The 22,551-nt window shown below is 49.6% G+C and overlaps 1 protein-coding gene across 1 annotated transcript; it reads right to left on the bottom strand.

Annotated features, from left to right (window-relative positions):
- Positions 1 to 11,136: 11,136 nt before the first annotated feature.
- Positions 11,137 to 12,870, bottom strand: LOC116872325. The gene is given in 4 exon segments (XM_032865507.1): positions 11,137 to 11,339; positions 11,595 to 11,753; positions 12,145 to 12,382; positions 12,580 to 12,870. Coding segments are annotated over 4 exon segments (891 nt in total).
- Positions 12,871 to 22,551: the final 9,681 nt, after the last annotated feature.

Genomic DNA, 22,551 nt, shown 5'->3' with positions numbered 1-22,551 from the left:
ACACGCGGGGATAGCACCGAAGATGACTGGGGCTGGGGGGAGCACTGAGGGGCTTTTCACCTCCTGTCAGAGCTGCTGGCCCACCTCTTGCTGCAGCTCGGGGTCCAGAAATGGCCTTACAGGGGGCATCCCTCTGGATGGAGATGGGGGGATGCCCCCACTGTGAGATGGACCCCACGGGGCTGAGATCCAGGCCATGGCTCTGTCCCCTCACCCCAGGACCAAGTGTCCTGCTCACTGCCAGGGACAAGAGGTCGCCCCACTATCCAGCCCAAGCTTGGGGCACTGGCTGTGGCTGGGCCTGGACCTCATCCTCCCCCCAGGATGGGGCTGGTCCCCACCCCCTGCCCAGAAATCGGGGCCTTTCCCAGCAGCTGTTGGCTCCGGGAGCTCAGGGCTCCATTAAGCATCTCCCCCCATAACATGTCAGTTCACTCTAAACAAACACGGAGGAGAACACATCTGGAGAAGGGCTCCTGCTGAATTAGAAGAAAGGAAATGAGGCCTCGGGGAGGTCTGCCAAGTCCTGCCTGCCCAGCACTGAGCACTGAGGGGACGCAGGCGGCAGGAGGGGCCCCTCTTCAGCCAACAGCTTTATCGCCACCACCCAGGCCCCAGAGCCCTGCGGAGATGGAGAGGTCCCACGGGAGGAGCCCCGGGCTCCCCTCCCCCCACCTCCCCCGCGTCCGCCCCGGATTCCAGCCCAGAGCACCCTGTCCTGGGCCCCATGGCCTCAGGCAGGCCTCCAGATGGAGCGTCTGGGTGACGAGAACCTCCTGCCTTCCTGGAAGCTGCCCCACTTGGTCTCAGAGGCGCTGGTGCAGGGTCACGCCGCAGCTGGCCAGCTCACGTCGGGGTTCACTGGGTGCCGGGGGCCTCTGTCCTCGATGGCCCAGCACTCTGTTCCTGCAGTGAAACAGCCCCCCTGGGGCTCCCCGAGTTAAGGAGCCCACAGGCTAGCTGCCCACCTGCGGTTAACAGGCTCCCGCACTCTCATCAACCTTCCTCCAAAACCACTGGGCACCCTGGGAAGGCCCCGGGTTTACCCAGAGCCTGAGGCCGGGGTAGCCCTGAATTGAGGCAGGATGCTGGGTGGGGCGCGTGTGTGTGCCTATGGAATTGGGCCACAGAAGCAGCGGGACAGTAGGGTCTGCTCCGAGGACAGAGGAGAGCCAATACCTGAGGCCCACTAGGAGGGCGGTTCTAGGGTTCCATGACACCAGATGGGGTGAAGCACAACCCGGAGTTGGGCTTGGTGCCCTTAGGGGTAACAATGTCGACATCACAGGTGACAGTCACGAGAGCCAGAGAGACAGTCACGAGAGCCACATCCACCCCTGCTAACTCACCCCACCCCTGAAACAGTCTCGTGGTCGTCGGAGGGGAGGAATGCTGTCAGTGCCCCTTCCCTCCAGCCAGGGAACCCAAGGCACAGAGGACAGTCACAAGGCCGATGAGCGCCGCCGCCCCCAGGCTGTGACATCCCAGCCTCATCCATCATGGTCACCTGACATGGGTGACGCTCCGTGAGGAGGGCAGGTGTGGGGCCTGGATGGCAGACGGGGTTAGACCTCCGAGCCACGAGCCTTGGAGCTCAGGAGAGGGGAGCAGGCAGAGCTTAAACCCCGTCTTCCACCACCTACAGCCATGGTCTTCGGGCATCTCCAAAGATCTGAGGGTCACCAATGGGCCAGCAACATATAGATACTGTGTGTGGGCCCCGGTTTCCTACAGCCCAGACCACCCCACACAGCGGGCTGCCTGGCAGTGCTCTCCTAGGGACCACGAGGGGCCCCCAGCAAGGAGGCGGGTCCTGACTGCAGGCGTGTCACCCGATTTCTCTCTAGCTCCACCCCACAGTGGTCCTGTCGTGCAGGCACACACACGTGTGCATGCACATGGACACATGCACACACACAGTCACGCATATCTCATGCACACCTCGTGCACACACGTGTGCACACATGTACGCATGAACACATTCACAAATGCACACTTGCTCACACACCTTGTGTTCACGGGCACACATTCGCACACATGCACACACATGTGCACACAGACATACACACATGCACGCACACACCTCACACAGGGCAATAGACAGGTGAGCTACAGGTCAAGGGCTCCCCCCGCCCTCACACGGGACACACCCTCCTTGTCCCCACTGAGCCGACAAGGAGGTGTGGCTGGGCCAGTCCACCTGGGGGTGGCCCAGACCCCTCATGAGACCTCTCGACATGGGGTACGGGGTGGGAGCCGCAGGCCAGCTGCTGGTGTTAGAGGTCCGTAATATTTTATTCTGTCTCCTGGCCCCAAGTCCATACTCCTTCAAAGCCCTTCTCCCAAGATGTTAGCATCAAAACAGCCCTTTGGACCTCCTCCCGTGACTAATACTCCTTGTTTTTTCTGGTTTTGATGACGTTTTAGTCCTCCCATTTCATGAAAACTGAAGATACTTTGCCCTCACCCCAGAGGATTCTGGAATGTACACCGGGCTCCTTCTTGTGTCCTTACCCCACAGCACAGAGGCTGCAACCCCCAATGACAGAGGCCAGGCCACAGCGCCCTTCAGAGATGCTGAACCCCACTAGAACCTGCCCTCAGGCCGGGCACCCCTCCGCCTTCCCTGGGGCTGGACCCCCTTAGCGGGCCCCACTTCCCTGGGACATCTGTCCTGCCCTTTGCAGACTGAAGCCAGCGTGGCTTATGAAGCTGGGAGACGCCGCCCCTCTGCTGTGGACTTTGTCCTGGTGGGGAGCTCACTTTGCTTTTTTATCCTCTTTATTTGACAGCAATATATATGTTTATTGAAATATAGGTGTTTTGCATCATATCATTTTACACTGACATGTGCAAAAAAAGTGAGTTACAAACAGGTGCCTGCAAAGTGTGACACTTTTTAAAACAGCACATGGATATGTGGAGGTGCGCAGGCATAGAGAGTTATGGAAGCATACACACGAAATATTAAAAGTGGGTATGACGGGACGGTAGGCTTATGGGGTTCTTTATACTTTTTGGTAGACTCGTCCACATTTTCCCAGGGGCAAGTGCAACTTCTATGCCCTTCCTCTCTTTGTTGTCAACAGGGAGTACAGTTTCGGGTGGTTTTTTTGTTGTTGTTTTTGAGATATAATTCACGTAGCAAAAATTCAGCATTTTAGAATGTATAATTCAATGGTTTCTAGTATATTCACAGAGATGTATGCTATCACCGCCACCTAATTCCAGAATATTTTCATCACTCCAAAAAGAAACCCTATGCCCACTAGGCACTCCCTTTCTCCCTGTGCCTGGCATATATTAATCTACTTTCCATCTCCGGCATTTCATAACTTGGAATCATACCATACGTGACCTTCATTGACTGTCCTCACGGTTCATTCACGTATCCTGTATCAGTGCTTCATTCCTTTCCATGGTCGGATAATAGTCCATCGTAGAGACACACCGCCTTCTGTCCGTGTGTTCATCCACTGATGGGGGCGTGAGCTGTTCCCAGTTTGGGCTCTCATGAGTAATGCAACCACACACATTCCTGTAGGTTTTGGGAGTACATTGTTTCCAGTTCTCTTGGGTAGATACTTGGGAATGAAATTGCTAAATCAAAGGGTAAGTCCGGGCTTGAATCACTACCAAACTCTTTTCCAAGGTGGCTGTACCATTCTGCATTTTTGCCAACAATGTACAGCAATGATCCCAATTGCTCTCCCTCCTAGCCAGCATTTAATAATATCCCTGTTTTTTACTCTCACCGTCTTGGTGTGTGTGAAGTGATATCTCATTGTGGCTTTGATTTACATTTTCTACAACTAAGGATACTGAGTGTTTTTCATGTCATTTGTATGTCCTTTTTGAGGAAATATCTATTCAAGACCTTTGTTTACTTTTTAATCAATAGTCATCTTATTATTGAGTTGTTAGAGTGGTTTATACATTGCAGATACAAGTCCTTTTAAAAAGATTTTATTGATTGATTGATTGATTATTATTTATTATTTATTTATTTTAGAGAACAGGAGTGCGGGAGTTGGGACAGGAGCAGAGGGAGAAGGAGAAGGAGGGGGAAAGGGTCTCAAGCAGACTCAGCACTCAGCGTGGAGCCGGACAGCATGCTCCATCTCACGACCCCAAGATCACGACCTGAGCCGAAACCAAGAGTCAGATGCTTCACCAACCGAGCCCCCCAGGCGCCCCTTGGATATATGTTTTGAAAATGTTTTTCCCATTCTGTAGGTTGTGTTTTAATTTTCTTAATGTCTCCTTTGAAACACAAACATTTTTAATTGAGTTACAATCTAAATAATTTTTTCTTTTGTAACTTGTGTTTTTGGTGTCATTCAAGAAACGATTACCTAACTCAGAGTCATGAAGATGACTCTTCCATTTAGGTCTTTGATCCAGCTCAAGCAACTTTTTGTATATGATGTGAGGCGGGAACACAACTTCATTCTGGTGCATGTGGACATCCAGTTGGTACAACCACCATTTATTGAATGGATTATTTTTTCCCTCAGTGAATGGTCTTGGCACCTTATTGAAAACCAACTGGCTGCAAATGTAAGGGTTTGCTTCCGGGTTCTCAATCGTGCTTCACTGATCTGTACGTCTGTCCCTGTGCCAGAACCACACTGATCAGATTATTGTAGCTTTGTGGTCAGCTTTGAAATTGGGAACTGTGAGTCTTTCAAAGTGATTTTATTTTTCAATATTGTTTTGCAATTGTGAACCCATTGAATTTTCATATGAATTTTAGGATCATCCTATCAATTTCTGCAAAAAAAGTTGGATGATATTTTAATAGAAATTGTGTTGAATCTGTAGATCATTCCAGGTAGCATTCCCATCTTAATACTGTGTCTTCCAATCCATGAACATGGGATATCTTCCCACTTACTCACATTTTCTTTCATTTCTTTCAACAATGTTCTGTAATTTTCAGTGTACAAGACATTCATGTCTTTTGTTCTCAACAGGTGCCCTTGGGCAAAATGCTTTTTGCAGTATATAAGGTGTGAGTCAGAAAAAAGCGATAACAAGCATCGTGAGTAGGGTTGTCCAGGAAACTTCCGGACTGGTCAAATACTAATTCTCTAAGAATGGTGTCTTGGGGAGGTCAAAACACTTGCTTCCCCTCTAGGGGCTGTTAGCCTGCTTGTCCTTTCAACACTATTGCTAGGTTATTTCAAGGCCACTGTGAACATAGGGAAAAAAGGATGGGAATAAGACAAATTTAAAACTCCCCAGTGCTCACATTCTTACTGAGATTTGGTGGTTTGACTTGAATAAACACTTTTCAGATTGTTGCAAGTTTTCACCAATTTTCAGAGCCCTGTAAAAGTTGATTTTGACAATTTTTGCCAGTGTGAGCATTGTTTTTACACGGTAGCAAGTTTTCAGAGCTCCTTACTCCGCCTTTCTTACCAATGTCATTTGATAACTTCCATGACATGGCCATCACATGATGAAAGGTGACATGGGCCAAAGTCCTTTCCTCCCCATCCTTTTGCATCCTCTCAGTACTGAGTACTGATTCCTCACAACAAGATCCAAGAAGACAAGGAGACTACCAGGATAGGCAGTCTCAAGGAAAGATCAGGGGATGGTATAGGCTGAAAGAGGAAGAGTCTCACTTTACTCTTGATGGAACACTTCTAAAGCTATCACTGAGTCTGGCCTCACCATATCACCTCCAGTGGAGACAGTCAGCTCCATTGTCTGGTGGCTTGGTGGCTGGTCACACAAGCTGAGATGAGAATCCCGAGCTCTGAACCCCATGACCACTGTGCCTCTATCATTAACACCTGCTACCACAGAACCTGTGACCCAAGCCCTGGGACAACCCTGTCCTTGCTTGGTCCCACAAATAGACCAGTGCAGGGTAGGGAGGAAATAAATCCTTGTTAAGAAGGCAGTGCTTTGAAAGCCACATTTTCTTGTCATAGATTTGTTAAACCTCTGCTCCTTCTGGACCTATCTTGAAAAAATGTATTCCAATAAAATAGATAATCCAGAAACTTAGTCCATAATACTGCCACTAGAAACCAATAGGAGCCACATGTCCACTTTTTTTAAAAATTGGGTAACTATGGGAGCACCTGGGAGCCTCAGTCAGTTAAGTGTCTGACTCTTGATTTCAGCTCAGGTCATGATCTCAGGGTTAAGGGATCAAGACCCACATCGAGCTCTGTGCTCAATGCAGTCTGCTTGTCCCTTGTCCTCTTCTCCTCCCCCTGCTCTCTCTTCTTCTCTCTCTCAAATAAATAAATAAAATCTTTAAAAAATTAGGGGTGCCTGTGTAGCTCAGTGGGTTAAGCCTCCATCTTCAGCTCAGGTCATGATCTCAGGGTCCTGGGATCGAGCCCTACATTGGGCTTTCTGCTCAGCAGGGAGCCTGCTTCCTCTTCTCTCTCTGCCTTCCCCCTTGCCTACTTGTGATGTCTCTCTCTCTGTCAAAGAAATAAATAAATAAATCTTAAGAAAATCTTTAAAAAATTAGAAAACTATGTAGAAAAGTACAAATATAAAATTAGCAAAATAATGGAAAAAGCAGATCCCATTTGCAATAGTAAATAAATAAAATAACTAAGAAGATATGATTTAAAAAGTGTAATGCCTACAAACTCTTATGAATGAATATAAAAGAACTAAATAAATAAAGAAACATACCACTCCTGGTTGAGAAAACTCAGCATTATGAAGGTGTTAGTTCTTAGTCATATTTAAATCTAGAAGTCTCATGGAATCCCAAGCCAACATGCTAATTCTCAAGTTTATCTCAGTGAGAAAACAGAAAACAATTGCCAGAAAAATTTTGACACAAAAGAGCTTAATTTTTTACAAAACATATAAAGCTATAGAAATTTAAAAAACATGGCATGACTATACTCACCAGCAAGTGTGTCTCCTAGGGGAGTAATTGTATATGTGTCCAAAGACGATTGAACTGTCATTGTTTGTAACAGGAACAAATAACATAAATGTATTAAAAAACAAAGTGATTAAATTTAAAATATTTGGGGGGTTGATGAAATATATAGAGAGATATACATATGTATACAACATATAACAAAAACGAAAAGTCACCAGTTAAAAAATATAAAAGGCAGAGAAATGGAAACTTCTCAGTTAAAAGTTTCAACTATTCATTAGATTGAAGCATATGAAAATGCCATTTTCATAAGACAAAAGTGACTTAATATCAACAATTTTTTATTGGATCTATTTATATATAAATGAATGCATTAAAACAGAAAAGTTATACATCATATAGTAAAAAGTTGTTACTTCTGAGAGAAAAAAATGAGCAGGGTACAAGAAAAAGATGTATTCTGAGTTTTAACATTGTTCGAGAAGAATGTGTTCATGTACAATACATGAAAGTTTTTAAGATAAAATTAATGTCCAATCACATAGAGATCTTATAAACCAATAATAAAGGTATAATGATCATGAAAAGTAAATAAAAAGCACTAAAAGAAGAATAGAAATGCCATCAAGTGTATGGAAAAATGAGATTTGTTGTTCAGAAGTACAAAGAACAGATAATAATACCCAGGGCTCGCAAGGACGTGGTAAGATTCATACACACACACATGCACACTAGCTCAATCTTCCTGGAAGCAATTAGATAATCTGTATCAAGATACTTTAAAAATGTAGGCCAAGTGTCCTGCTTCCTGTTAGAAAGTAGACCATCATGACTGATCATCCCTCTTCTGATAACAACAGAAAACACTGACATGCAAATAGGCAAAAATAGGGAAACAAGCAGAGCTGTGGAGATGAAGAAGTCAAAATAGTGCAGTTCCAGAAAGTGATGAGCTAATTCCTGGGGGACATGCAGCCCCTTTTCCCCAAGTGCATTTTCAAATCTGAACATAGACAAATGGAGAACAGCCCTCTCATGGCAGAAGTACTCCTGGGGTACAAAGAGACATGAAACCTTTAACCCATACAGTGGGTTGGCATTAAGTTAGAATCGAAGGGTTCTCAAACACCAAGTTAGCGCTTTCTGCTCTCTGGTGCCTGTTTGAACCCCTGTGCAAGGAGAAAAGTTGATCAGGTAACAGTCCTGTTGGGCTAGGGAAACATAGCAGAGTCTGGGAAGACCAAGGCCAGAAAAATTTTCAGGGCAGAATTCCAGAGAAGAAGGATCTATGCAGAGAAAAAGCTCCAGAACACTGGAGAGGGGCTTTGAATCTGTGGCTGAACACTAAGTTGGGCGTGACTACCGTGAGTCTCCACCAAGATGGCCGAGGGGCTCCTAGGTCACTCTGAGCTGTGAATACTTTAAACAAAATATGAATACAAAGAGAGAAGTTCAGGATATTAAAATAAGTCAAATGGAATTTCTAGAACTAAAAATACAATATTCAAAATGAAAAATTCACTGAATGGATATAATAGCATCTCAGACACTAAATAAAGGATCAGTGAACCAGAAGACATACTAACAGAAAATACAGAAACTGAAGCAGAGAGAGATTTAAAGTACTGAAAAAAAAAGAATGAAGTGTACCCCAGTAACCAGTGAGACAACATCAGGAGGTCTAAGATAATCGGAGCTCCAGAAGGAGAGAAGAGAAAAATTCTGAAAATTATTTGAATAAATTATGGCTAAGTTTCCCCCAAAACTAGATAAAAACTATAAATTTATAGACAAAAAAAATTTCCACAAACCCAAGCAGGAGAAACACAAAGAAAACCACATTAAAGCACGTCGTAGTCAAATTGCTAAAAATCAGTGACACAAAGGGAAAGTATTAAAAGCAGACAGAGAAAAAAGACCCATTACCTCCCCAGGACAAAGATAAGCATTCAAACATATCTCTCAACAGAAACAATGCAAACCAGGAGACAGTGGAAAGACATCTTTAAGGGGATGGAAGGAAGAAAGCGATGAAGTCTATATTCAGTGAAAATATCTGTGGCCGACAGAACAGCTCCACAGAGCCATCCACACCAGAATCCCCGGAGCCTGTGAACCTGGGAGGGTTACCCGACAACCAGGAATTAGCTTGAATGTACAACTAAGATTGCCGAGCAGTCCACCTTAAGTTAGGGAGACGATCCTTGATTCCTCCCTGGGATCCAATGTAATCACAAGTGTCCTTAAAAATGGGAGAGGGGGCAGAAGAGATCAGCGGACTCAACTCTCTGTTCTTGGCTTTGGAGATAGAAAAAGGAGGCCCAGGGGCTCCTGGGTGGCTCAGTCGGTTAGACGTTGACTCTTGATTTCGTCTCAGGTCATGGTCTCAGGGTCTTGAGATCCAGTCCCAAATTGGCTTGTACTGAGTGTGGAACCTGCTTGGGATTCTCTCTCTCATCTCTCTCTCTCTCTCTCTCTCTCTCACTCTCCCCCTCTGTCCCTCCTACCTCTTCTGTCTTAAAACAAAACAAAACAAAAAGGAGGAAAAAAAGGAGGCCAGGAGCTGAGGAATATGGCAGCCTCCAGAGGCCAGAAAAGGCAAGGACACGGATTTTCTTCCCTAGAGCTTCAGAAGGGGCACAGCCCCATCAACACCTTGGTCTTGGCCTGGCAAGACCCTTGCTGGATTTGTAACCTGAAGAGATGTAAGAAAATAAATTTGTGTTGGTTTAAGCCACCAAAAAAGTTATTCAGGAGGCTCAAAACCATCTGAAAAGTGCTTCGTTTCATTATTTATCAAGAAATTACACATTAAACCATGATAAGGCATCACTGCACATCCGTCCAAGTGATTACACTGAAACCAGTGTTGGAACCACAAGATGCCCAGATGTTGCTGGGGGGTTCCTGGGATGCTACAGGCCTGCTCCTGGGCATCACACGCTGGAAGCCAGTGCTCCTACCCACGCAAGGATCACACACGAGAAGTCACTGTGGCCGGACACCGAGAACAGGGTGACACGTGAGCCGAGGTGTGGCTGGACAGTGGAGCACCACAGAACCATTCGGAGGCTGAACCGCAGGCACACACAGCACAGCTGGTGCCCGAAGCGTGGTGCTGGGCAGTGGGAACAGTGCGACCCACGGCAGGACTTCATACGGGAAGTTCCGGCATGGGTAGAACTGATGGGTGGTGATGGAAAGGGGGACACGGCCACTTGGAGGTGGGGCGAGTTGTGGAGGACAGCGATACTTCCCGGAGAGTCCCCTGATCTGGGGGTTGCCCAGGTATGCTCAGGATTGTGCCTTTTTTTAGTGGAAATTAGATCTTAATCAATTTATTTTTTTTTGAAGATTTGATTTATTGATCTGACAGAGAGAGACACAGCGAGAGAGGGAACACAAGCAGGGGGAGTGGGGGAGGAAGAGGCAGGCTTCCCGCCGAGCAGGGAGCCCAATGCGGGGCTCGATCCCAAGACCCTGGGACCATGACCTGAGCTGAAGGCAGATGCTTAATGACTGAGCCTCCCAGGCACCCCTGATCTTAATTTTAAAATAGGCACAAACGGGGCACCTGGGTGGCTCAGTCAGGTAAGCACCTGCCTTCAGCTCAGGTCACAATCCCGGGGTCCTGGGATCGAGTCCCTACTCAGTGGGGGGGTCTGCTTCTCTCTCTCCCCGCGCTCCTTCTCTCTCCCTCCCTCTCTCTCAAATAAATAAATAAATAAAATCGTTTTTTAAAAATAGGCACAAACATCCCCCAAAAGTTCATTCCTTTGAAAGCCAGGAACTCTTGTTAGGAATATTTACCAGGGAATTAGTTTGAAATATAAGCATTTACTTGAATTTTGGAGGTGATGTGAAAGTCCCACATTCCAGGAAACCTCCCATCATGAGGAAACACAGGACCATTGGGAAGGATGGGCTCCACCAAGAGCCAGGCTGGCAAGGGGGTGGGCTGGTGCCACCGGGTGCCCCAGCTCCCTGAGAAAGGCCAGCATTCAGGATCCCCAGCCAGGTGGGTCAGGCGGTGGGGGAGAGACCGTGCTCACAGCACCGACAGCACAGCCTGTGTGTTACCGGGGGGACCCAGCAGTGACCAGCGGGATGAACCGCGCATGCTGGGCACAGTCTAGGGAGGCTCGCTGGGGACTTGGCCAGTGTGGCTGGGGGTGCACAGGCCTGGTGCCAGCTCCACACACCCCCCCGACTGGGTCAGGATCAGGGCCAGGCTCCAGGTCGGCAGTGACAGCTTAGGGAGAGCCTCATGGACACGGGGCCCGTGGCTTGGATGCAGAGCCAGGAGGGCCCCCGCGCAGAGGGGCCGGGCTCACGAGGACAGTGGAGTGGGAAGATAGGAGAGCCACTCCGGCATCCTGGTCCCAGTACCAGTAGTGGGACTCAGAGGTTCGAGGCGGACCCGTGGTGGGAGGCCCGGGAAGCCGGTGAACCCCCAGGTCGCTCATCTCTGGAGGCCATGAAGGGTCAGACAACCCTCTGCTGGCCCAGGGAGGGGACATGCAACTGGGCCTTGACATGGCCATCACGGGAACCCTATCAAACTTGTCCCTGGGCTCCCATCCCCACCTGAGAAACTGGAACCTCTGATAAAGTGGAAATGCATTTTGGTGGAGAAAGGACACTGTTTCCAGAAAGTGGTGCTGGACATCTGGTCATCCCGTGCAGAAAGAAAACAAAGGGCACCATCCCCCACGCAGGGAACTCACGTGGGTCACGCCCCTGAACGTGTACACAATCCTTAGCAGAAAATGAGGGGGTCCGACGAATGGCCCTGGACACAGCACCGAAAGCAGGACCAATGAAAGAAGGAATCGATACATTGGACTCCATCGAAATGGAACACGTTGCTCTCTGAAAGACACTATTAGGGAATCAGAAAGGCAAGTCACAGACTGGGAGAGAAGGACCGTAAGACGCCACCTGACCAAGGACGGGTGCAAAGAACTCTCAAAACTCAGCAATAAGAAAGCAAACAACCCAACTAAAAGGAGCGGTCACCGGGGAACAACAGGGTTGCGGACGAGCCCAGGAAAAGGTGTCCGACGCCACTGGTCATCAGAAAATGCAAATTAAAGTCCCGTGAGTTAGCACCATGCACCACACAGAATAGGGAAAGTCAAGAACAAAACAACAGGAAATAAGCCTCTGACAGCACCCAGGCTTGAGTCGCAGGGTGGCCGGAACCCTCGCCCGTGGCTGGTGGGACACAGTTTGGGACAGCCCCTTCTAGGGATTGATAAAGAAATGAAAACCTGAGTTTACAGCAAAAACTTGGACATGAAGGTTCACAGCAGCAGCGCTCATAACCACCAAAACCTGAGAGCCCCGGTGTCACTCCACAGCTCTGGGCTTCGGCACAGCCCACACCAGCAGCCGGGGGACGGGCTGGGCGGGAGAAGCCGGGCTCCGGGGACCAGGTCCGTGGTCGCCAGGTGGGGGGCTATTTGCCGTGAAGCACCAGGAATGCGGGGGCTGGGGCTGTTCTCTGCCCTGAGGTGGGGGTCCCACAGTTTTAGGCACGTGTTACTGCACGAAGATTTTAAAAAATAAATGTTTAAAAAGTCCAGTAAAGAGAACACTCATTGAAAGAAGGCGGATGCTCTCAAGGCAGAGTCGGCTGCATAGACGGTCCCCGTCCACCCCAGGAAATGAGGCCGTTTGGAGTCCCTGGGACAGTCTGCAGAGACCGCGGGCTCGGCGGAAACGGTGGCTTTGCGGTTTTGAACACACTCTGACAAGGAAGGGTCTGCGGAGATTTCCACCAACTGCGTGACCCGAGGGGCTGCGATTCGGTTTTGTGCGGTGAGGGTTGGCGTCGCAAGGGCCCTCAGCAGCAGCCCGGCCTCGAGGCGCTGCACAGGCGGGAGCCCCAGCGCGCGCTCCTCCTGGGTGTGGACTGGCCGCCTCCGGAGCCTGCCCGCCTCTGAAACAGTCTTTCCTTCAGGGGTCCGAGGGCAAGGTGGAGGCGGGAGTCCCATCTTGAGTTCACAGCATCAAATAACCTTTCCTAGGGTTGCCAGCCTGAGTACTCCCATCGTTGCCTATGGCCTGCAGCCCAGGACGATAGATCAGACAACCAGGGTCCAGGCGCAGGGTAAGTCCAGGGCCGGGGACAGTCAGTCCCACAGCGAAGGGTGTGGAGTCGGGGGCAGTGATGCAGACTACAAGGGGGACAGAAAGGGCACTGGAGGGGCCGGCCAAGTTTAGTTGTCCTAGAGACGGAGTTCCAGCTGGGGAGCGGGGAGGGAGAATGCCGGAAGCGGCCCAGAGGGACCAGGAGCGAGTCTGTTGCAAGTTTTGTGCTGGGGGTGAGGGGCAGCTGGTGAAGCGACCCTCAGGGGGCCGCTCTGCCTGCACCCACTGGCCTGGGTGAGCTGAGCTGAGCGGGGGCGGGGGGGGGGCTCGGTGCCCCTCCCGGTCGTGACTTCCAGATCCGTGGCTGGAGCAGAGCAGGCAGGGCAGTCTCCCGGTTTCTGCCCAAAGGACCAAACTCAGATAACCAGACTCCAAAATCGTCACAAGTCTGCCACCCTCTCCCAGTTTCCCAAACCATTTCCAAATCACAGAGTCTGGGCATCATCCCATGAAGCATTCAACTTCCGCGGAAAGCTGTGGTCAGGGGCAGGGTCTCTTGGCCTGCACAGGCCGCAGATGGCTTCCAGCAGGCCTCCCACACTCAGCCGGGGCTCCTGAAGGACCGTCCACGGCTTTGCAGCAGAGCCTCAGCTCTGAGGGCTCCAGCCGCTTCCTCAGGGGAAAGGAAGCTCGCTGTGGAGATCGGGCTGTGGGCGTCAGTGGAAGGGGCTCTGGGGAGAGAAGCCTCAAGAGGAAGCAGGAGAGACCCTAACATCCAAGCAAATGGACCACAGAGAGAAGCTGGGGTGGGGGCAGCGGAGGGGGCTGGGCTATTCCACGGGGAATGATCCATGACAGAGAGAAAGCAAGGGGCCTGCTTTCCTGAGCCTATAGTCAAAGGGGTGATGGAAGCCAATCAGACAATCTCTAAATGGAGAATTCCAGAGCGTGGGGCCTGGAGCAGGGGCCACGGGTCTCAATGGGACGAGGGCATTCCACCCCAGTGATGGGCTGAGGCGTCCTGTCCATGGAGACCCTCCTGGCCTGCCCACGTAGACACAGTAACCCAGAGAGCGGCCCTCCCCTGCGACACAGGAGCCCTGTCCCCCATGGCTGCCTGAGCCAATCCCAGCCATTTCCTTCTTCAGGCTGAGGAGAGGGAGCCAGGGCTGTACCCACGGCAGGTCTCAGGGTTCTCCCAGTGTACAGGGAGACAGCCCAACTCCCCTCCATTGCTCCCAACACCCAGAAAATTCATAAGCTGAAAGATGTCCTCAAGTTAAGAAATGAGCTCCTTTAGGGGCGCCTGGGGGGCTCCATGGGTTAAAGCCTCTGCCTTTGGCTCAGGTCATGATCTCGGGGTCCTGGGATCGAGCCCACATCGGGCTCTCTGCTCAGCAGGGACCCTGCTTCCTCCTCTCTCTCTGCCTGCCTCTCTGCCTACTTGTGATCTCTCTCTCTCTGTCTGTCAAATAAATAAATAAATTTAAAAAGAAAGAAAAAGAGAGAAATGTGCTCCTGTGTCCTGTGCAATAATCAGCTCCCATGCTCTTCTCTCAAATACTCACGCCTTCAACAACCTCCCGGCGAGCGCGGCTTCTCTCCCCGCCAGGACCGCCTAGCAGCCCGCCCAAACTCACAGAACCAGGACGCTAACCCTTGTTGTCCGATGCGGGATTACTACGAAAATAACTTCCCAGGATTGGGTGTACTGATCAAAAATATTTTGCTAGCTAAGATGACATGAGAATGCCTTGTAGATCAATTGTTTTAAATGTACAGCAAATAAAGGTAGACTAGAACTTTCAGTGGAAATGTTTCCAGGGCTTTTGCTGGGTGATGCTGACATCGGTTCGATGCTCCAGGAGGCTCCGATGTGAAGGCTGCTCCCTGTGCACCAGGCTGCCCAGGGATGTGCCCCCGCCCCACGGCACTGACCACCTGTGGCCAGGAGGATTCGGTTAGGAGTATAGTTTGTCCCTCAGTGTGCCCGTTCATGTTCCAAGGGGAAAGGGACCCCAGCAGGTGCGCAGGAGAGTTGTAGAAATGTGAATGAATAGGGAGGAGGCTGGTGGTCAGTGAGTGACCTGTGATGGCATCAGAATGTCTGAAGCTCTTGGTTCCTGGTCCTGGTACTCCCTGGCCCCACCTTGCTCGGGGCCTCATGGCCAGGGACAGCTCACTCCCAAGCAATCCTCACGTCCTCAGAAAGTTGGCCTATGCAAACCTGTCCTGCTCTTGTTAGGAGCTGGCCAGATGGCACAGAGGGACTGGGGCCTCCGAGAGGCACTGGGACAGTCAGCATGAAACCATGTCCCTCAGATGTGAAGTAGCCTGGAGACAGCAGCAGCCAACCTGTGAGTCACGAGAAAGTGAGTGACCTAGATCTCGCTATGGACCCAGTGAGTCACCAAGCAGCAGAGGAGGCCCCAAGTCCCCACCCAGCAGCAACCGGGAGCCAGGCCTGAGGCCCCTGGGCCCAGCTTCCCTCCGAGGCGCACCCACCCCAGCAGCTCTGTCCTGCAACCGGGGCTCACCCCCAGCCTCAGGATGGTCTTCCCACGACCGCAGCCACACCCCAGGGCGTGCCAGAGCTCACATGGACTTAGCTTGTCTTCAGGAATTTAGACACCTGGATGCTAAACACAGCTTTATTGAAAAATCAAACTATAGGGGCGCCTGGGTGGCTCAGCGGGTTAAGCCTCTGCCTTCGGCTCAGGTCAGGACCCCAGGGTCCTGGGATCGAGCCCCGCATCGGGCTCTCTGCTCAGCGGGGAGCCTGCTTCCCCGTCTCTCTCTGCCTGCCTCTCTGCCTACTTGTGATCTCTGTCTGTCAAATAAATAAATAAAATCTTTTAAAAAATCAAATTATATAAACTTATAATCGAATAAATTACCTCAAACACAGGTAGCGAATCCTCAGAGGCCCTCACGTCCTCGTCACGTGACCCTAGTTTAGGAGCATCCGTGCTTCACACCTGTGGGGGGAATACCTTATGCTGCCACCAGCCCACCCCTGTCCCATGTGAGCTGGCCCGCCCTACACCCCTGTGCCAGCTCACCACACACCACTGCTGCAGGCCTCGCCCACCTCCCCCCAGCCCTGCCTCACCCCCTGCAGAGGCTCTTGGGGCAGAAACTGCCCCAGCGTTTGGAGGCATCCGTGGGAAGTTGACTAACGTGATGCCCATTGACTTTATCTGTTTAAAGCTGCCTCCTTCCAGATCAGTGAGGAGAAAAGGGGTCATTCCTAACTCAAGCCCTTCAAGTCACCACATGTGGTCCCAGGGACCCGGGAAGAATGGCCACACCCACCACAGGAGCCAAGGACTGGCACCCGTGGGAGCTACAGCACATACCCGGAACCTGGGACTTCTGTCGTCTCCCCCATTTACTTGGCCAAACTGACTGAGCTGTATCTTGGAAAAGAAAAATTAGCCCACTGGGGCTCCTGCAGCTGCTTTTTGCAGAAGTCTAAATTCCTTCACACATATCTCTGCAGACAGGTCTGGTCTGGGGTTTCTGCCTGTACACTTTTCTCCTTCTCAGGCCCACGAAGCTAACAAACTCCAAACAGGAAACAGCTAAATAAATCCACACTCAGACATCTCACACTCAGACTTCTGAAAACCCAAGACATTAAAATATCTAAAGAAAAAATATCTGGCTTTAATGCAGCCAGATAAAAATGACACACTGTATTGCTTACAAAAGAACGGCAATTGGAATGACTAAAGATTTCTCCTCAGAAACCATGGAGGCCAGAAGGAAGTGGAATATTTTTTAAGTGTGGAAAGAAAAGAACATTAATTCAGAATTTTATACACAGAAAAAATATCCTTCAGGAATGAAGATGAAATACAGACATTCTCAGATAAAGAAAAACTAAGATAATTTGCTATCAGCAAACATTCCCTCAAACAGTGGCTGAAAAAGGTTTTCAGATGTAAGGAAAACTGAGGCAGGAAGAGCAAGGAACAGGGTAATAGGCTTCTTTTCCACTTTGGTTCTGTACAATATGTTAGATGATTAAAAGCAAATATGTGATATTGTCTTACTAAGTCTTCAGCATGTGTGGGTGTTGAACGCAAGACAACATAAAGAATGGAGAAGCACAGGGGCCTCCATGGTTGTAGGATTTTTATAAAGCACTTGAAATGGCAAAATACTGATTCTAAGTAAGCTGCGAAAGGTTAAGGATGCATATTGTAATTGCTGGGAAACCACTAAAGGCTTTTAAAGATATAATCAACAATGCAATAGATAAATTAAAATAGAATGTGAAAAAGTGTTCAAATAACCAAAACAAAAGCAAGAATGAGGAAACAGAAGGATAAAAAAATGCAAGAGAAAAAACAAAATTAAAATGGTAGGTCTGAATCCAAATGTATCAATAATTACATTAAATGTAAGTAGTCTAAATTAAAATACAGGAATTATCAGAATGGATTTTTTAAAAATCACCCACCTATGTGCTATCTACAAGAAACTCTCTTCAAACATAATATCCGTAGGTTTGTGTTAAAAGGATGGAAAAAGATACAGTGCAAGCTGAAATCAAAACAACTGGGGTGCCCATATGGACAACAGATCAAGCAGACTTCAGAGAAAAGAAAATTATCATGGATAAAGGGGAAAATTGATAATAAAAGGGTCAACTCACCAAGAGGACATATTCCTAAATGTGGACCTAACAACACAGCTTCCAATACATGAAGCAAAATTTGTGAAGACAGAACTAGAAGGAAAAATAGACAAGTCCAGAATTGTAGTTGGAGACATCAAAACCTCTCTTCCAGAGCAGACAGACAGAAAATCAGCAAGGATTAAGGAGAAATGAACATGACTACAGACCAATGGGATCTGACTTGCCCAATCAGAGCAGAATGCGAACAGCTTTTTGTGTTCATTGACATTTAGCAAGATAAATGATACTCATAATCATTCAAACACTTTTAGTAGAGATAAGAGAATTGAAGAGTGTGTTCTCTAACCATAATGGAATCAAACTGGGTAAATAACAGAAATCAAAGAAGGAGAGTTCCTGAATGCTTAAAAATTAAGCAACATACTTCTAACTGACCTACAGACCCAGAAAAAGGCTCAAGGAAAACTCAATATTAGACTTAACTGAATAAAAATGAAAATACAACATAACAAAATCTGTGGTGGGCAGTGGAAGTAGTGTTTACAGGGAAATTTATACCACTAAATGTCTATTGTAGTAAAGAAGAAAGATCTCAAAACAGTAATCCAAGCTTTCACCTCAAGAATCCACTTTAGAAGAATAAAATAAATCCAAATCAAGTAGAAGGAAGAAAAATTAAGAAAAGAAACCAATGAGATTTAAAACAAAACACAATGGAGAAAATCAATGGGAACAAAAGTTGTTTCTTTGAGACAGTTAAGATCCATAAAAATTTGCCAAACAGACCAAAAAGAGAGTAGACACAAATTAGTCATGTCAGGAATGAAGGAAGAGATTACAAAATTACAGACCTTTCATACATGAAAGGGAAAATGGGCAAATACTACAGAAAACTACACACACATAAAATCAACAACTTAGATGAAATGAACCATTTTCTCAAAACTGCCAAGTACCAAAACTCACTCCAGATGAAACAGAAGATCTAAGAAGTTCTATAACTCTTAAAGAAATTGAAGTTTCAGTTAAAAACCTTATAAAACAAGAAATATCTAGGCCCAGATGGCTTCACTAGTATATTCTCCTGAACATTTAAAGAAGAAGCAACACTAATTCTACTTATTCTCTTCCAGAAAATAGGAGAGAACAGTTGCCAAGTGACTTATGAGGCCAGCATTATACTGAGGTCAAAACTAGAGAAAAACAGCACACAACAAGAAAACTGCAAACCGATGTTGCCCATGAACAAAGAGGCAAAGTCGTCAGCATAATGTTAACGAATTACATACAACAATATATAAAAATAATAAGAAACTATGACCGAATGGGGTTTATTCCAGAAATGCAAATGTCCTTCAACAGGTAAATAAACTGTGGTACATCCATAAAATAGAATACTACTCAGCAATAAAAAAGGAAACTATCTTCAACAAGGTAAAAATAGAAATACCACACAATCCAGTAATTCTACTACTGGGCATTTACTTAAAGAAAACAAAAGCACTAATTTGAAGGGATGCATGAACCTCGATGTTCGCTGCGGCAGTATCTACGTTAGCCGAGACATGGAAGCCGCCCAAGTGTCCATCGATGGATGAATGGATAAAGAAGAGGTGGTCCACGCACACGTGCACACACACACGATGGTATATTACTCAACCATCCAACAGAACGAGATCTTGCCGTTTTCAACAACGTGGATGGACCTAGAGGGCATTGTGCCAAGTGATAGTATTCAGACAGAGAGAGACAAACACCAGGTGATTTCACGCATGGGGGAGCGGTGGGTGGATAGGGGAGATAAGAGAAGGGAATGAGGAGGCACCAACTTCCACTGAATAAATGAGTCATGGGGATGAAAAGCACAGCACGGGGAACACAGTTGATAGTATCGTACTAACATGGTGTGGTGACCACGCTTACCAAGAACACTAAGAGCACTAGAACTCTCCCAACACTAAGTCGTGCACCTGTGAGTAGTGTAAGTGTGTGCTGACTCTCCGTCAATGAGAAAGACTTCTTAAAAAGAAAACATATGGGGCTCCTGGGCAGCTCAGCCGATTAAGTGTCGACTCTTGATTTCAGCTCAGGTTATGATCTCAGGGCCGTGGGATCAAGCCCCAAGTCAGGCTCTGGGCTAAGCAAGGAGCCTGCTCCAGATTCTCTCTCTCCCTCTCTTTCTGCGCCTCTCTCTTCTCTCTCTCTCTGTCAACGGATAAGTAAGGTCTTTTAAAAAGCCCCTCCTACATTTCTAAATGACCCCATGGGGTGATAAACCCCCACCAAGAAGCACTGCCCTGTAAGGACGACCACAGCCCCAGGGACTTGCTTCTGACCTTGCCGCTTGCCCCTGAGACCCAGCAGAGCGGGGCTTCCGAGAGCCCTCGCCACAGCAGCCGGACCCTCGCCTGTCCACCCACCACCAACTCCCCAGCCTCCCTCGCAGCTGACTCCTGCTGTTCCCTCGTCCTCCTTGCCCCGCAAGGCTCAGCTCCAGAAAAGCCCCAGAGCAGGGAGGGCAGTCAGGTCTGCTCGGGAAAGAGCACATGACCCGCATCTGGCCAGGAGATGAGGGAGGAACCTGGAAAGGCTCCCTGCTCCAAAGAGACATTCCAGGGCCAGGCATTCCCAAGCTTGCCCAGGGTCCCCCTCGCCCCGCGGTCCCGGGGAGACAGGAGACAGCGCACCCAAGGCCTCCACCCCAACCCAGCTGGCCAGCAGCCCAAGGCGCTCCTCTCCTCCTTGACTAACTTCCTTTGCCAAAAATGGGAATGAGTCTTGCATAACCAGACATCTGTGAGTGCAAAATCCAGAGGAAATGCCGGCGAACGCCACGGGGAAGTTGGAGGGTTCCCAGAGAGCAAGCCGTCCGCGCCCTTCCTCCTCCTCCCACTCCCGCAGCTGCCAATGGGGGCTCCGGGAGGCTTGGCCTGGGGCTCCAGCGGATGCTCTCCCAGCAAGCGACAATGTAGATGTCAGATGTCTTCCGAGAATGTTTCATCAAACCTGCTCTCTGCACAACCGTCCACATCGTTTCTCTCCCCACAGACCTGTTATTCAGGGCGGTCAGCTCTGATTTTATAAATCTGTACATTTTTTCAGCCAGAAAAATGTTGAATTCAGATGGATATTGGAGACTACGTGTCCCTGAGGAGGAAATGTCGGAGCTGCTGGGCGCACGTGGTCTTCCGTTGGTGCCACAGACCGTTACGTTACTTACAACCAAAAAGGCGATGGCCGAGGACCCAGATGGGCTTGAAGTTCCCCCAGCGCGTGGTTGGAACAGGCCAGCAAGGGGAGCCCCTCCCTCCCTCCTCTGCCCAGCTTTGCTCTGACAGCCCCCTCCCAGCCCACCAGCCCTGCAGAGGTGTCCCAAGGCGCCTGGACCGCAGCCCTCCCCCTGGGCCCTGAGAACCACCCCCTGCCCCACCCCCCGGCTCGCTGCCTCAAGAGGGGCCTGCAGGAGCCCGCCGCTGGGCCTGGACAGACAGAGGACGTGCAGCAGGGTCTATCTTCCTGCCTGCACACAGGGCCCCTGGGGATGGCCTAATGCAGCCCGGCCGCCCTGTGAGTCACGCAGAGAACCACATCTGGAACCCCTTAGCCTGCCAGACAGGCGGGCATGCGGGCTTCCCACGGAGCGCCTCCACCCTGCACGGCCAGTGGCCCCGGGAGAGGATGGGCTTCCCTGGGCCTCGCCCTGGCCCTTCCTCTCCCCTCCCCACTCCTCTTCACCAGCACCTTGAGCTCAGGGGCCTGTCTTCCGCTGCGGGGTGGGGGTCTGGGGACATGGCAGAGAGGACTGGCTCACCGTGAAATTGTACAGAGAGGACAGAAAGGCCGGGGGCTCGGGGGCCCCTGACCCCACAGACAGCCTCCACAACGGGCCCAGCTGGAACCAGGGCGAGTCTCCCAGGCCTCTGTGGGGACTCTAGACTGGGTCAGGCAGAGAGGAGGCTGGTTATCTGCATCCTACAAAAGGTGACCCAACCAGAGGTTGGGGCAGGGAACCATCCAGGGCCCCCAGAAGGCCAGGTGAAGGGGACCCTGGAGCTCTCTGGTGGGGCCCGGCCTCTAACAGGGCCTGTGCAGGGGCAGCTGAGGCTGAGGCCAAGCACGTTCTCGGCTTGCCCCACGCCTGTCCTTCCTCCCTCCTTGCTGTCCAGCCACAAGTTGCCCCCTAGGAGACAACAGTGCCAGCCTCCCAAGCAGCGAGTGTGGGACAGTCCAGGGAGAACGCCGGGAGGAAGCCGGCCCTTCCAGTAAGAGTTCCCCTGGTCTCTCCCTGGGTGACTCCCAGCTTCCCTCTCTCCCCACCTTAGGGTGCCTGCTTCCCCAGCAGGGCATCCCGAAGCTGATCCCGGGGCTCCCCGGGGAGCTCCGTAGAAACACCCATTGTCCAGCCCCAGCAGCTGTTCAACAGGCCCTGGTCGCTCAGGGTTTCTGCCCAGCTGGCAACGGCACCCCAGTTCTCTAAGTGGGCTCTGGGGGTCCCAGGCCGCAGAGATCTTTCAGGGGGTCTGTGAGGCCAATGACCTCGATAATAACACTAAAGGAGGTGATAACACTTTTCACCCTTGCTTGCTCCGAGTGCACGATCGTTTCAGAGGCCATACCTGCTGTCAGGACCCATGTTACAACAGGACTTTAAGAAATGATCCTTTATTTTATGAAGTCCCGGTGTCCTATCGAAAACACCCACAATTATCTGAAAATACTCTCCAAATACCCTCCGCTCCAATTCCACATCTGTAAGAGGCCAGATTTCCCTCAAGATTTTACCCCAAGCAGCCTGTCTGCACAGTTAGAGCTCACAAGTGCGCGTGCCAGCCCGGCTCTTCTAGAAACCTGGAGGTGCAGACAGCCCCTGTCGCTTTTGTTTAAGACGGTTTCTTCATTAAAAGTAGCTTATGTAAGTGTGTAAACCTGGAGATTC

This window comes from Lontra canadensis, unplaced genomic scaffold (assembly GCF_010015895.1).
Source record: "Lontra canadensis isolate GAN:19392208 unplaced genomic scaffold, GSC_riverotter_1.0 scaffold29, whole genome shotgun sequence".
NCBI lineage: Eukaryota > Metazoa > Chordata > Mammalia > Carnivora > Mustelidae > Lontra > Lontra canadensis.
Note: the sequence above shows the minus strand (reverse complement) of the source record. Positions and strands in the feature narration are given on the sequence as shown.